Source organism: Phlebotomus argentipes, unplaced genomic scaffold (assembly GCF_947086385.1).
Source record: "Phlebotomus argentipes unplaced genomic scaffold, Phlebotomus argentipes genome assembly contig_32, whole genome shotgun sequence".
In the NCBI taxonomy this organism is placed as follows: Eukaryota; Metazoa; Arthropoda; class Insecta; order Diptera; family Psychodidae; genus Phlebotomus; species Phlebotomus argentipes.
Window position 1 is genome coordinate 1,361,253 of NW_026776187.1, and position 14,067 is coordinate 1,375,319.

The window sequence follows — 14,067 nt, forward strand, 5'->3', positions numbered from 1 at the left end:
ATTGCTAATGAGACGAGAGCGCCTTTTTTTCAGAGCAAAAGCACACCTGCATTTTCTCACAACATTGCCAAAACTATACATCAAACGAAGAGTGTGTTTTGCACATTTTCCACCATCGTGAGCAATACATCATGAATTATTTGTTCTTGCGGGCAGAAATAACATATTGCCCAAATACATATCGTGAGGAATTTCTCGAGAAATTCCCACAAGAAGCCTCTTTAAAATTACCGCAAATATCGCTTGGCAAAATTTAATAACTCTACCATGTAATTAATGGTCTCCAAGTGCTAAAATAAGAGGCGGTTTTCTCTTATATTCTTTTTTTATTCAAAGATAAATTGCGCTGTTGAAATTTATAAGTGACTGACAACACAGAAACAATGAGAAAAATTCACTTAAATTGCAGAAAATTGCCTATCTCTCAACTACCTGCATTTTAACGCCGAATATTTAAAAATAAAAAAAATAATAATACGGACACGATACTTGTGAATATATTTGCTACAACTGCATCGTTTACTCACTGTTCTAAATTTGCAACCACACCATTCAGCACCCACCTTTCCTACCTATTAATCACGCGACTGCAAGTGCTAGTGATTGTTTTGTAAACAAGTTTTCCCGTGTTGGAAAGATAATAAACAGAACGGGGAAAAGTGAATAAAATAGCGCATTAAAATCTCACTCTAAATGCTTAATTGTGTGAGAATCTTGGCAAAATGCGTCGCTCTTGAGGATGTTTTGAGACAAAGTCAGTGCAATTTGCTCATCAGCCCCAATTGGACAGTTGGCAAGCATTAAATTCTATTAGGTGATGGTGCTAATTCGCCATTGAGCGCACTTTCCAGCGCAGAATTATTAGTCATTTGCCGTGAATTGATATTTATGGATGGCGGTGCCATGGTTGCTCATGCAAAATGCATCTTAATTGCCATTAATAATGCCTTTTTCAATCTCTTTTCGCATACTGCACACTCATCTGAAGGCAATCCAATGTGGGTGCTTTTCTGCTGTTGTTGTGCTGCATTTTCCAGGTACGACACATCAGAATTGGATTTCAGTCCATATGCTCAGGAACTTTTCCCACGTCCAATTTGCCGATGATGATAAATGACAGGCGACAGTCAGCAAATAAGTCTCCTGCCAATTGATCCATCTGCATTTCCCATGGACGCTGGGGAGCTTAATCACGTTTCGTCCTCCACGGACTGCGTGTGAGGGTGGGTCGGCTAATTAAGTCGGCTTTAATGGTATTAGCTGAGTTGGACATGTGGAGCGCAAAAGTATGCGGCGATGCATTGAATAAAAAAGCTCCTCTGCGAGATTCTCAATGAAATTCATCTTGCCAGCACTGCGTAAAGTGTATGTTTTCGCGCAGAAAACGCAAGAACGGTCGTATAAATAATTTATTAGCGTGCAAACATCACTTTTGGGAATCCTTCAAGTCTCCACTGATGTGAGTATATTTGGACTCTTTGTACGGCGTGTGAAAGTCACTTCATTATTCATTGGATGGAGAGCTTTTGGCGGTGGAGACGCCCGGTGGATGCCACAAATTCCCCGGGAAGTGGCTGTAAATTTCACTTCTGGCCGCGCCAATTTCCCACGTGCATCAGAAGCGTGGATAATTTATTCTCGCATCTACGCGGAAGCCATGGGAAGTGTCTTGGCGTGAGGACACTTCCTCAAACACTCTCAAAGTCATCTCAGGTGATTTGCTGGCCGATCACGAAGCGCGCATGCCATGCAAAAATATCGCGTTGGCTAATTTAAATATCAATTTACACCTCAATTAGAGGCCCCACCGAAAAGTGATTGGAACCAAATTGATCGAGACACTGGCAAATAAATCAAGCGGACATTTGCATATACAAATACGGCAAATTTGTATTAATTTGTCTCCCCTCTCTCATCGCGACTTTGCGCCTCTCGTGCAGGCATTCAGGATGATCTGGCGATATTTTTTAATCCACTTGCCAGCCTCCCGGGCAAATATTGAGGCGTGTGAGGCATTGAGAGTGAAACAAAGAATTGCTATTTGCATGTTTCATTACACTGTTGCTTCGCACTTGAGCCTCAACCTTCAATTTGTCGATACGTAAATGCGATAAGAGCTCGAGAGTAATTGGTGGGACATTAATTCAAGCCCAAAGAGCCCACAAATCACCTCTTAATTGCAATCATGCGCTCATGAGCATCTACACTTTCAGTGTGCGCTAAGTTCCTTCTTCTCAGACAGCTTTTCTTCTAAATCTCCACAAATATGCAAGTCTATCTCATTGAGCAATGGCGTGAGAGAGTTTTTTAATATGACGACAATGATTCTGATAAACTGCAAAATACTATGATGAATCTAAAACCTCTATTTTATGGGTATTCCATAAGCTGCATCTACTTTAAGTACAACAATTTAATTTCTGAAACTCATATCAAAGGTGAAAAGGTTCAACGCTACTGTCATTGAGCCACCCAACGCCACTCCTTCGGGTGCAGAACAACAGTGACAAAAGAGACACTCTTATACGAGTACTTTCTTCCAGAGAAGTGTCGCAATGTATCAAAAGTTGTGCGATAATATTTTATGGCATGTTTTCTCAGCTCGACAGGCAAAAATCACGTTCTCGATAAATTCTGCTTGTCGTGCGTGGGAAAACAGTGAAGAGCTTCACAGAAAGAATTCCCGAGAGAGTGAAAAAAGCTTATCCGCCAGAATAATGCAGTGTGCGGAAACACTACACAGCATAAATAGAATTGCAGAGTGCAGAACTCTTTTTTTCTCCTTTAATCTTGCTTTCGTGTTGTAATTAATTTGGATTTTATATATTACTCGTGAACGAGAGTGGGAGAGGTTCTCCAATTATTTCATGGGGTTTCGTGTGGAGGAAAGAGCGAGCTTTCGCGGAAGCTTTCAGCCATACACAGTCAGAGAGAACTCATTAATAAATATGACTTCTTTGTGCAACACAAAAGCAAAAAGGGAAGTGGAAGAGCCTTTGAGTGAATTTCGCTAGTAATTAAAATTATGTGTGGGAATATATTTGAGTATGTTTTTATGTGGAATTTCATTTTCTAGCCACATAACACAATAAATTCAATGGGTGTAGTTCATCGGTGTATTGACTGAGCGAGTAGCGCTTGATGCATTATTGAGTTACGTGAAATATCCTGGACTCTGGCCGTTGTGAAACCTAATTATACTCTCTATATCATCCTCTTCTGCAAACTTTTTAATTACAGAGGATGTCTATTAGAGCATCATGATAGTGTTTGAGGGATTTTGCCAGCGTCAATTCCGGTCAGTAATTTGTGGCTTTGCCTACGACTCGAGTGTGGATCTTGTGAGCTCTAGTTAAGGCTATATAATTTGAGGTGAGCAGGAAGAGGAAAAAAGTGTACGTACCAGAGAAGAGAATGCCTACAAGAGAGAAAGAGAAGAAAAAGTGAGAAAAGAGGCGGGAAAATGGGGTGGAAATCAAAAGCTTGGCGAATGAGATTAAGTGAAACGACAAATCGCGAGATGACAAAAAGCGCCAATTTACCATTAATTCAAATCACATTGCAAAAAGCTCATCGCCCTTCAGCGACAGAGACGCTGAATGTTGTGATGGGAAAAACCGTGGACGAAGATTTATGTGCATTTTCACTTCTTGGCGCGTGGGTGAAATAAAAATGGAAAATTTTCTGTGTATGTGAAAATTTATTCAAATTTGCGAATAATCGAGAGACGGTGACACACGTCGCGGTGGCGCTGAGGGGAGGAAAAGCACCGCCGAGGGAAAATGAGAGCGTCTTGTGGCGTATCGCTCATTTAGACGCGAAGGTGGGTGAGATGCCAATGAAATGTTTTGCATTTTTTTCTCCAGTTAAATGTTGACTTTAATTAAAAACTTTGCCCTTGAGAAGAGGGGAGAGGAAATTGTGAGCTTGTCTCCCAGGACGAAGCATCGCAACTCTTTCCCCATTAACACTGCTGGCAGAAAGCTCAAGAACTGACCTATTTTTCTGGCTGGTGTGAAGCAATAAATCACTGTATTATAATTGAGTTTTATTAAAAAGTTTCCTTTGGCCGCTGAAATTCACAGAATTTGCAATTTATAGTGCTTTTTTCCAGCGTCGAGAACTTTAATAGTAATAACGCTAATAATCGCGCTAAAACAAATTTTATTTAAAATTCTCCTGAATTTCACAACAAACATATAACTTTTCAGAATGCATTCAATTTCCATCAAAGAGTGGAATTTTATTCTACATTGAATTCACTTCAATCTTGCGCGGAATTTTCAATTTTCCCCACTCAATGAATCATCTATTTTGGTGGGCGTGATGGAGTGTGTCAAGAATTGAGGCAGCAACTGTGACAATCGTGTCTTCAGGACGAGTAAAACAGCCTCGCCTGGCAGTTGGGTTGATCCGAAGACGAGCAGAGAGGAAAAAAAATGGGACCAAGACTGGGAGGAGTTTTGTGCAAAATGCCAGTGAATAAATGTGTGAAATTCATGAATTTATATCATTCCTCGTTACATTCGAGGCACATAGCTCAAGTGTTTTGTTACTTTAACCATTCCTCAACGGCCAGGGGCTTAGTTTATATTCAGCACAAAGGCTGCAAAACAACTCCTTCTCATTCAGTTTCAAAGGGACTAAACGGTCTGAGGTGAGGAATTTCCATGCTCTGGTATGCCGTTATTATGAGATCACGATCTGTTTTCCAGGACAATGTCTACATTTTCACAAAGTCGGACAAAATTGTAGTTGACGAGGAGATGTTTTGTTGAATTTATCAATTTTACGTCATTTCTCATGGTTCTTCAGACGGTATTAAACATTGAAAATCGAACATTATGGCTGAGAAGAGAATCTCTGTGTGTGTGTGAATAATTAATTTGAGCAGCGAAATTTCACCTATAAATTCTTAAAGACTCCCTGTCGATTTTCTGAGAATTTATTTGCTTCTCCGCCACGTCAATATATTCTCCTGGAATTTCATATAAATATCCCAGCCAGGCTTTATCTCTTCACGTGCATTCGCTCTTTATCAATTTAGCCTCACGCCTAATTGAGAATAATGTGAACTTTGTGGATTCTCAGGCGTGTCAGAAAAGCCCAAAAATAAATTACACTCAGACTCCCATAATTTAATTTAAACTTATAACCCCTTTTCAAGTTTTATCGCCGCCTTTTTTCCACACTCCACGCAAGAAGAAGGGTTTCTTCTGCATCTCCAAGTCGGAAAAACATACAAAATGCAAATAAATTATGCAAATTGATCTCTGGGGTGAATCTGGGTGTGTTTTCATGGGGAAGAGCGAAGCACTCCACTGAATTATTAATGCCGAGCTCTAAGTTTTTGGTCAATTAGAGGTTGTGCAGTGAATAAAAAAGACCCGCCGCGGGAATTTCACGCGGCGCACAATGCCAGACTCTGCCGCAGAACATCATCTCGCGCGATGTTGAATCGGTGATAAGGTTAATTGAGAGAAAAATTCACAATTTATAACCCATTTTCCTCGCCGACATGAAAAATACACCGTCGAATGGCTGTATTGCGTGCAGAAAGGTCCCTCATTTGCTTTTCGATGTACCGAAGGATATTTATCGGTGAATTTATTGCCCCGCACTTTCTGATAGATTGACTCCCCGGTTAATTAGCTTTTAAGCCAGCAAAGAGGCTTCCTCGCAATTAATGGAAGCAGAAAAACCACGTGCTTTTCCACCGGCGGTTTAACGGCTTGCCAACAGTTTACAATGGGCTTGTTAAATAGTTGAACAGGTGACATATTTCGCAGATATATCTATGAATAATTGGGAGGGTTTTCAAGGGCGTTTTTTCCGCATTTATCCAGAAGAGGAAGAGACGAGGAGAAAAATTTTGTATAATGCGATTATAGGCAATTAATTCATTTGGTATTTCGCCTGAGATGGAAATAGCGCTCAATTCCGTATTCGAATACTCCTAATTGGCCCTCTTCAGTTTCGCTCAAGGAGCAAGTCTGACCAAGGAGAATGTATACACAATTCTCGGAAATGGCAGTAATTGATTGAAGGGAGGAGAATCAGTCGAATTTGTCTCAGTCAGCATTTTACAGTGTTTCTCAAGAGGGGCTTTCACGAATCGGAAGTGCTCGTCACTGCACTGAGAGCGAAATTGCTGTATGTGTTACAAAATAAGGAGGAATAATTCGGATTTGAACAGTTCACAAAGACAGAAAGTAATGGAGACTTTAGCACAAAGAAACAATTGAAAACAGATTATTTTGTAATGAAATGGAATAGCTCTAATGCCTAATCTAAAGCCTAATCCTAGATGAGACATAAAGCAACAATATGACGTCAGATTTTATAGTCACACAAAGCATTCATGGAAAGAGATTTTAGCAATGTGTGAGATCAATTTGAAATTTCGAATTAAAATTATTCAATTACATTAGATCCTAATGATTTTGCGCTCGGTTGAGAGGTTAAAATGAATGTTACACTTTATGAACATCTGAAGTTCATACAAGTACCGCCAGTGGCGCCAATGTGGAATAAAATGATTTTTCAAATATAGAATAAAATAAATTCTCTTTCCCGGTAAAGATAGTGATAGAATTCAAACAATTCCTTATATTATTTCGTACTTAAACTATTTTATCGTGGGTTTTTTTTTCCTTTCAGTGTCTGATAGCTGGCTTTTCCTGATATTTTCCTACCATCCTTCGTTGCCATGTAAATAATGTTCTGTGCTCATCCCCCCCTTTATTAAATATTCAAGTTACAAGTAAATAGAAATTGCTTCTTGTAATCGATTTAATTTTAATAAGAAATCACTTTTTCACTCTGCTCAAGATGAAAGCTCCTCAGCTCGTGGAGATGAAAGTTCACGCGATTGAGTTTCCCTTCGCACAACCATTTCTCACACCCTATCGGCATGAGGGGGGAAATTTTATTTGATTGGAAGGGAATTGGAGAGAAATAGAAAATGGAACTATGGCGGAGAGGAAAAATCAGATTTTTCATCTCTCTGGCTATCTATTTTCTGTTTCACATCTCAAACACTGGAACGTCATTCAATTAATCAAGGGGTGGAGAGTGAGTGAGAGAGAGAGAGAGAAAAGGGAGAGAATGGATGAGAAGCTTTTCGCTTCATTGTTCACCATTATCGCCCTGTTTGGGCGACTTTGCCACCATCCAGATTCTGCAGAATTGTCTGCCTTTTGTGTGTCCCCGGACGACCGAGGCAGACAATCTAAATTTGCAATTTTCCACCCCTCCCGCCCCTGGCTGTGGTCTTTGTCAATTTATTTTTGTGTCTTCACCTCAAGTGGAAACAGTGAGTGATGAATTGACAGAGGGAATCGCCAGCAATCTCTCACCAATTGTCTCGGAAATCATTGTGGCTGTATCCCCATGAAATCACAAGCAATTACTGATTAATGACCAGGCAGGGATGCATTCGAGGAGTCGCCCACAATTCACACCCTCCCTCCGACCGCCCCGGACAAGCTGAAGGACTTCCGAAAGCGAATGATGGGCATGGTGTGTGGGAACAGTTCCGAGAAGGTGTCTTAGCTACACTTACGGATTAGGCGGATGTAGATTGAGCTGTCTGTTGTCTCCATTGTGGCCACATCGGGTGCCTGGAAAGGAGAGGAGAAAGTGTGAGACAAATCGATAATATATCTGTAATCGAATGATTTCTGGGATGCGCGCAATGAGCCAATGGCCTGGAAGAGTGTTGATCTCAGTATTTGTGATTATAAATTTAATTTTCTAAATGCTCTCGGGAGTCTCCATGGAAATCACCCACGCAAACTTGAAATCCCGTGGATTAAAATGTCGAAAGCTTTATCAAATGTTTGCTCCACAAATATTCTCTCTTTTGCCAAGCTCACTCCAAGTTCTCACGCTCTGTGTCTTGCACAAACCTCAAAGGGTTTCCTATTAAAAAAAACATCCAGCACACACAAAATAGGAAAGAGACTTAAATTTGGCAAAGAGCCATGAAAAAAAAACACCCCCTTTGATGGCCAACACAATTCACTGTGGCGTCTTCGTGCTTTCATTCAAACTGCAAATATTTTCCCAGCGCTTTAAGGGGAGCGCACACCATTTCGAGCGCTCAGCAAATTGCACATCATCTCTTGCGGTGCAAGGAAATCACTCAGTGCGGTGGTCGTATTTTCGTCCAAGATTGAGTGTTTGTCGAAGCAAAGATGAAACATTGCTTTTCAAGACACCACAAGGGGCTCGTCATGTGGCATCGCGAGCAATTTCTCAGCTGTTCTCACTTATCTAGCGCAATGTTACCACTTTTGCTGCATGATAAGCCCCTGAAGACCATCCATGACTCTCTATATCTCGCTCAGAGTGTTTATCGAAAATTTCTTGGCCCCATTTCGGGATCCCTTTGTCCTGTGATAGAATGTGAGCTTTTTCTCAGCGCGGAGAAAAATTGCTGACAAGAAGCGAGAGGGTTCTTTATCTGCCATCTCTCGTGTTTGCAATTTTACTCGCACTTTGATGTATTTCAAAATTACATTTCATTTTTGCTTTCCTCCCCCAGCGACCATCTCTAATGGAATTGTTTTTGGGGGAGAAAAAAGGCTCACCCCCCACTGCGGTTTATGGCTAATTTTCACGTCCAGAGAAAAAGTTTAAATATTGCTGTAATTGACATTCGACCGTGATTTGCATACATTTCATGGGGCCAAAAATTGCGGCCACTCTGGAGACCTTTTCCTCAGTGGTTGCGAAGGCAGACGGAAAATATGATGGATTTTCCATGCCAGGGCAAATGAAGAATGATACTCAAGAGAGGAAAAGTCGTGGATGAAGAAATGCTGTGAGGGGTCTATTTTATCGCATTCCACGGTGGCATTTCATCAGCGGGTGGCGAAGAGGAAGCTGAGAAAGAATTGCCCCGGAAATTGGAGAAGCCAGCAAGTGAGAAGATATTCCTCGATGCTTGCAAATGTTGTAAAATATTTTCATTCGCATGAATTTTCCCACCAAACACATACACATCTCTTCTCTCCTTTCCACCCATTCTTCCTCTTCCCGCCCCAGCTGGTGAAAAATGTAGGGAAAAACGGCTTTTTGCCGAGCGCCCGGGAAAATATGTCCCGAGGTGAGGAATGTGCTGAAGTTCTCCCTCAAAAAGAGATTCCCAGTCATCGTTTGGGAGCTTTTATCGCTGCTGTACCACCCTTTTGCTCGTTTCCATTCACCAACTCGTGCTCAGAAGCTCTGCTCAACCGCAAACTATCACTCAAAAATTGGAAAACTATTTTTAGACTCCGGGGATGCGTCACTGGCGGCACTGGAATGGATTTGAGCAGGCTTCAAGCTAAATTTTTGGGTGAAAAAACATCGCCAGAGATAAACTACCCCAAAAACACCCCATAGAGATGTAATCCACTGTACAAGTCAATTATGAGTCCAAACATGGGTAAAAACAGGTGAAAATATGTTTTGCTGAAAGTTTTCCGGGGAAACACCTCTGAGAGCATTAAATTTAATTTATATTTCGAGCGGAAAAATGCAAAAATGCAGCTTTTCGCGTCTATTTCCGCCATGTGCTTTAGGCGCGGCAGAGTTGTATTTTTACACCCCACTCTCGCGAGATGATTGATTTTCCCGATGGCAGAAAATCCCGGGGAAAATGAGTTGGGCAGGAAATTGAATGTACCGCATGCAGAATGACAAAAGTGACAGAGCAGAAAATTCCTACCACCCCCAGATAAATGATGAGAAAACATAGCATGCCGAAATAATCCCGGGGCTTCCCCGCATTTAGGGACTTATTGCATGGCATAAAGCACTCCAGGAACTCCATGAATAATAAGATATTGCCCTGGTCGTGCAGCGAAATTGCAGAATTATTCCCAGGGACTGCAGATCCCCTGCCGAGATTAGCGCCGGCAAAGTTGAAAGATGAAAAGCCGGGCGTGGGAAGGGATTCAGGAGATGCTCGTTTCGAAGCACTCAAAAATCTTCTCGCACTCTCAATCCCACTCGATGCTATTTTGGAGCGACGCGGGCGGGATATATGGAGGCTCTCTGAGGAAATAACATTGAGTTTCAACCCTCAAAGTTCAACAAAGTTCACAGATGCTTCAATATCCTGGCGAAGTGCACTTTAAGAAAGGGGGTTTTTCGGTAAAAAAAAACACCCACCGTTGCTATTTTCACGGTTTTAAATCAATTATCTGCAATCATTTTATGTAATTCTTTTTTTTCAGGTAATGCCAATAAATATTTCCTGTTCTTAAGACTTGTATTTCTTGATAAATTTAAGAACTTTTGGCCTGCTTTAGTAAAATGTTATGAAAATTTAAACTGGAACAACTGATGTGTTCTTTTTGAATGGACAAATCTCTTTGCGAACAACACAACGAAATAATTAAGTTACAAAACAAGCTTATAATAGGAAAGCCAAGTTATCACTGTATTTTGATAGACTTCAGGCAGACCCAGATGTCTCTAATGGGCTTCTAGTTACTAAACTATTAAATAATAATGCATCAGAACCGATATGGAAGATTGTTTCAAATTACTTAAATGACTGTGTCACAGAATATTAAACTATTTGACTTGAATGGCTTAAAACTAAACAAACTAAAGCTTTGAACATCTGCTTTAAGGTTGAATGAAGTAATTACACGAAGGAAACAATCGAATAGCATAAATGGAGCTATTTCAGCTACATTCCATCATCTGTAAATATTGTAAATTCATGAGATGTCCTGCAATTCCGAAAAGCTCCGACATTAAATAAACTAAAGCTGTACAGAAATAAACAGTTTTCAAGACGCCACGATGGAGTTTCTGGTTGCAATTTGCATGAATAAATTATGCTGTTAGCTGAGAGAGATTTGTACGTCAATTACATGGCATGAATGTAACCATAAATCATCTATTTTCACAATTTATATTTATTTATTTAATGACTCTATGTGTGTTTATGTCGTTTCGGCCGTGGATACGATAATTCGTGAATTTACAATCCGGACACATAAATAATTCCCATGGTTTGTCACATGCGGAAATTATTTATTAACCAATCGCTGTGTTTTAATATTGTTGAGCCACGATGGAGAAAAGTGGTGGCCGTAATAATAAATAAACACGCCATCGTGGAATTAGTACAACAAACTCTCCTTATTGTCTTGGCCGGGCAAGAAGTAGTCCGGGCAATGGCAAGTGGAGAAATTAATTCATTTGCCACATCATTTCTATTGATGTGCGCAGATTTGCGGCATGAAGGAGTTGCCGAGGAGAGGAGAGCTGTTTGATTGAAATTCGCAATTTCCGCTCGACTGCCGCAGAAAAATAAGGGATGCTCTTGAGGATCTGAATAAACTTCCCCCGGCAGACACTTGACAGAATTATCATCCAGTTTGTTCAACACGGAGAGAAATTTCACCGTGCCAAGGAAAGAGCCATGAGTGAATTCTGCGAAAAACCCTGTACGGATGGAACCACATTGGAGGAAATGACGAGGGATCCTCCAGACAAGGGCGCGCCCCTTCAGTCCGTGTTTGCTCTTGAGGAGAAAATATTAAATATTCATTCCTTGAACTGCATCACGTCTCGCATTTGACTTTCAAATGAGGCTCTCAACCCCACATCCTTCATCCTCGCACCAATGCCGCAACAGTGAAACATTTTTAACATACACAAATAGACACTTAAATTACAAATAACCATCGTGAGGAGTTCACTCCTGATACACTTCCTCCCTTTCATCGCGACGCGAAGGCCTGTAATTTTTCATTAACACTGACATCGGGAAGGCTTTTTCTCTCTCCTATCAAAATGTCAGAGAGTAATAAAATTGAAAATATAGCGCAAAAGCACAAAAGCTCCCCGTCGGAACATGCTGCAATTGAAAGCCAATCAAGGGGTCTTCAACACTTTTTCCGCCACGGAAGCACTTTCGCAGCAACTCATGCCCAACTGATGCCCAGTTAGGAGAGGAAAATGACCTAATCAGCACTCGCTCCTGCCACGTGTGGGCAATTTTGATAATTCCATCTGGGCCGAGGCACGTCGCCAGATTGAAATGGAGTGGCGCTGGAAATACTAAGTGAAATGCTGCAGGATTGGGCGAATGTGTCAATAAATTAAAAGTGATTTATGGCCAGCGGACGTGCCTCGAAGGAGCTCCCAACACTCACCATGAGACAGCGACAAATTGCGCCCTGCACTCGAGCTAGGAAACGGAGGAGTTTCTCCATGATTTTCCACGAGACCGACGCGATCATTGCGAAATCCTACTCGAGACTGAGGAGTTTTCCGCCGCCGCACGATCAATTTATAATGGGGCGCGTGAAAAATACTCACCCAATTTCATGGGAAAGAGAAACACAGAGAAATTTACGAAGGAATTTCTCGTCACTCATATTTAATTTGGTTTTCACCAAACAAACATTACACACAAGCCGGATATATCACGAGGGGGCGATAAACTAAAGGAATTTTGGGAGCAACCTGGCCGAGTCCAAAGATCACGGCGAGCATCTTCAGATGAGTGCCATCATCAGCAGCTAATTAGGCCCACTCAGATACCCTACTTGTCATCCCCCCCGAGACCTCTTGATTATTCCCATAATTCCCGGTGTCTTCGCCGAAGTGGAAAACAATGCTTTTCACACGAAAGAAGATGAGGCAGTGTGAGTCTTGAGTTGCTGTGAAAAATCTATTTCCAGACGCCTTTTCCTTCCTGCTGTCTCTCTGAGCCGAAGCACTTTGGCCAATTTCCACGCATTTCTCATGCGTGTAATTATTTATTTAATTTATTGCATAGTTACTCTCACTGTTGGTGTATTTTGGGAACAACAGGCGGCAAAAAGAAGTGCCAGGCTATTTGGCCACATCATTTATCAAAGTGTCGAAAGCCAAAAGGGATGGGCGCTCTTTAGGTGGAAAAATTCACATGTGAACAAGTGTTTTTCCACCTTTTGCAACATCTCACATCCAATATTTACACATCATCAGCAATATTTTTCACACGAGGAAAAGCTGCAGCTGAGCGTCTTTTTGGCGCGGGTGCAATAAATTGTCGATTCAATTGTGAAACTTCAGAAAAATTCGACGATTTATCCACCGGAAACTCATAAACATTCCTCACACTCTGGAAAACTGTTTATTGATTGCAAGATTGTAGATTTAACGGGAAAACATCTCCACGGATTCTGTCTCGAGAGGGATATTTATGCGGTCTGCGAAAGGCACTGAAAATCTCGGCATGGAAATTTTATCGGGGTTCTTTTGGGGCATTTTTGCGAAGGCTATACACATTTTCCATACACATAGGATGAAATAAAAGAGAAATGCAATATAATTCAGTTCATTCACCCTGAATCCCCACTTCTACAATCTCAGGTATTTATTGGGCAATTCTATAATGCTCCTCATAATGTTCAGATAAGCTTTCAAAAAAAAAATGCTTATCACTGGATATTTTCGACTCCCTGGAAGCTCCACCTCCTCTAAACCGTGAAACTTTCAAATAACTCATCCTCGCCCACGCTTTCGTACCTGCTTCACACATTCAATAGTGACGAATATAAGTCATTGAAGGAGAGAGGCTTCTTAAGGATTGAAATTCGACGAGGGATCATCCTCGAATTGAATGGGTTTTCCGCCAAGGCGAGCTTTCCATTCGCCCGGTGCACGAGAGGGAGCACGACATAAAGGGATTTTCCATTGGGGCTCTCTCTCCCCCTGCGCCCCGTTTTTGGCGCACGCACAAAAGGAAAGTGCGTGGCTCAAACAATGAATGGAACTTTGTGCTTTTCCCCCGCATTTTCCACACTCAGACACCCCCACCCTGCCGCCCCTCCCGAAAGCTCTTCCCTCGATGGAGTGATTAAGTCTCTTTCGTGTATGGTTTCGCCGGACAAAAAGTGCGAGACAAAGAATATTGTTGCCAATTTATATTAAGGGATCATTTTGATAATTCTATTATTGGGAAATTCCGCTTTAGTGAGAACAACTCGAGTGGTAATTCCCGCAAAGTATGGCGAACGGAGCGTAGTGACTGGGTGAAAGAAGGGTTAAAAAGGATTTCACAACCCT

The 14,067-nt window shown here is 41.4% G+C and overlaps 1 protein-coding gene across 1 annotated transcript in view; it reads right to left on the reverse strand.

Annotated features, from left to right (window-relative positions):
* The window catches only part of LOC132264168 (uncharacterized), a 44,691-nt gene that overhangs the window by 8,511 nt on the left and 22,113 nt on the right, over nt 1-14,067 (reverse strand). Inside the window, exon 3 of the mRNA XM_059764272.1 lies at nt 7,565-7,622. Within this exon, the coding sequence (XP_059620255.1) occupies nt 7,565-7,622 (58 nt within the window). The remainder of the gene's footprint in view (nt 1-7,564; nt 7,623-14,067) is intronic.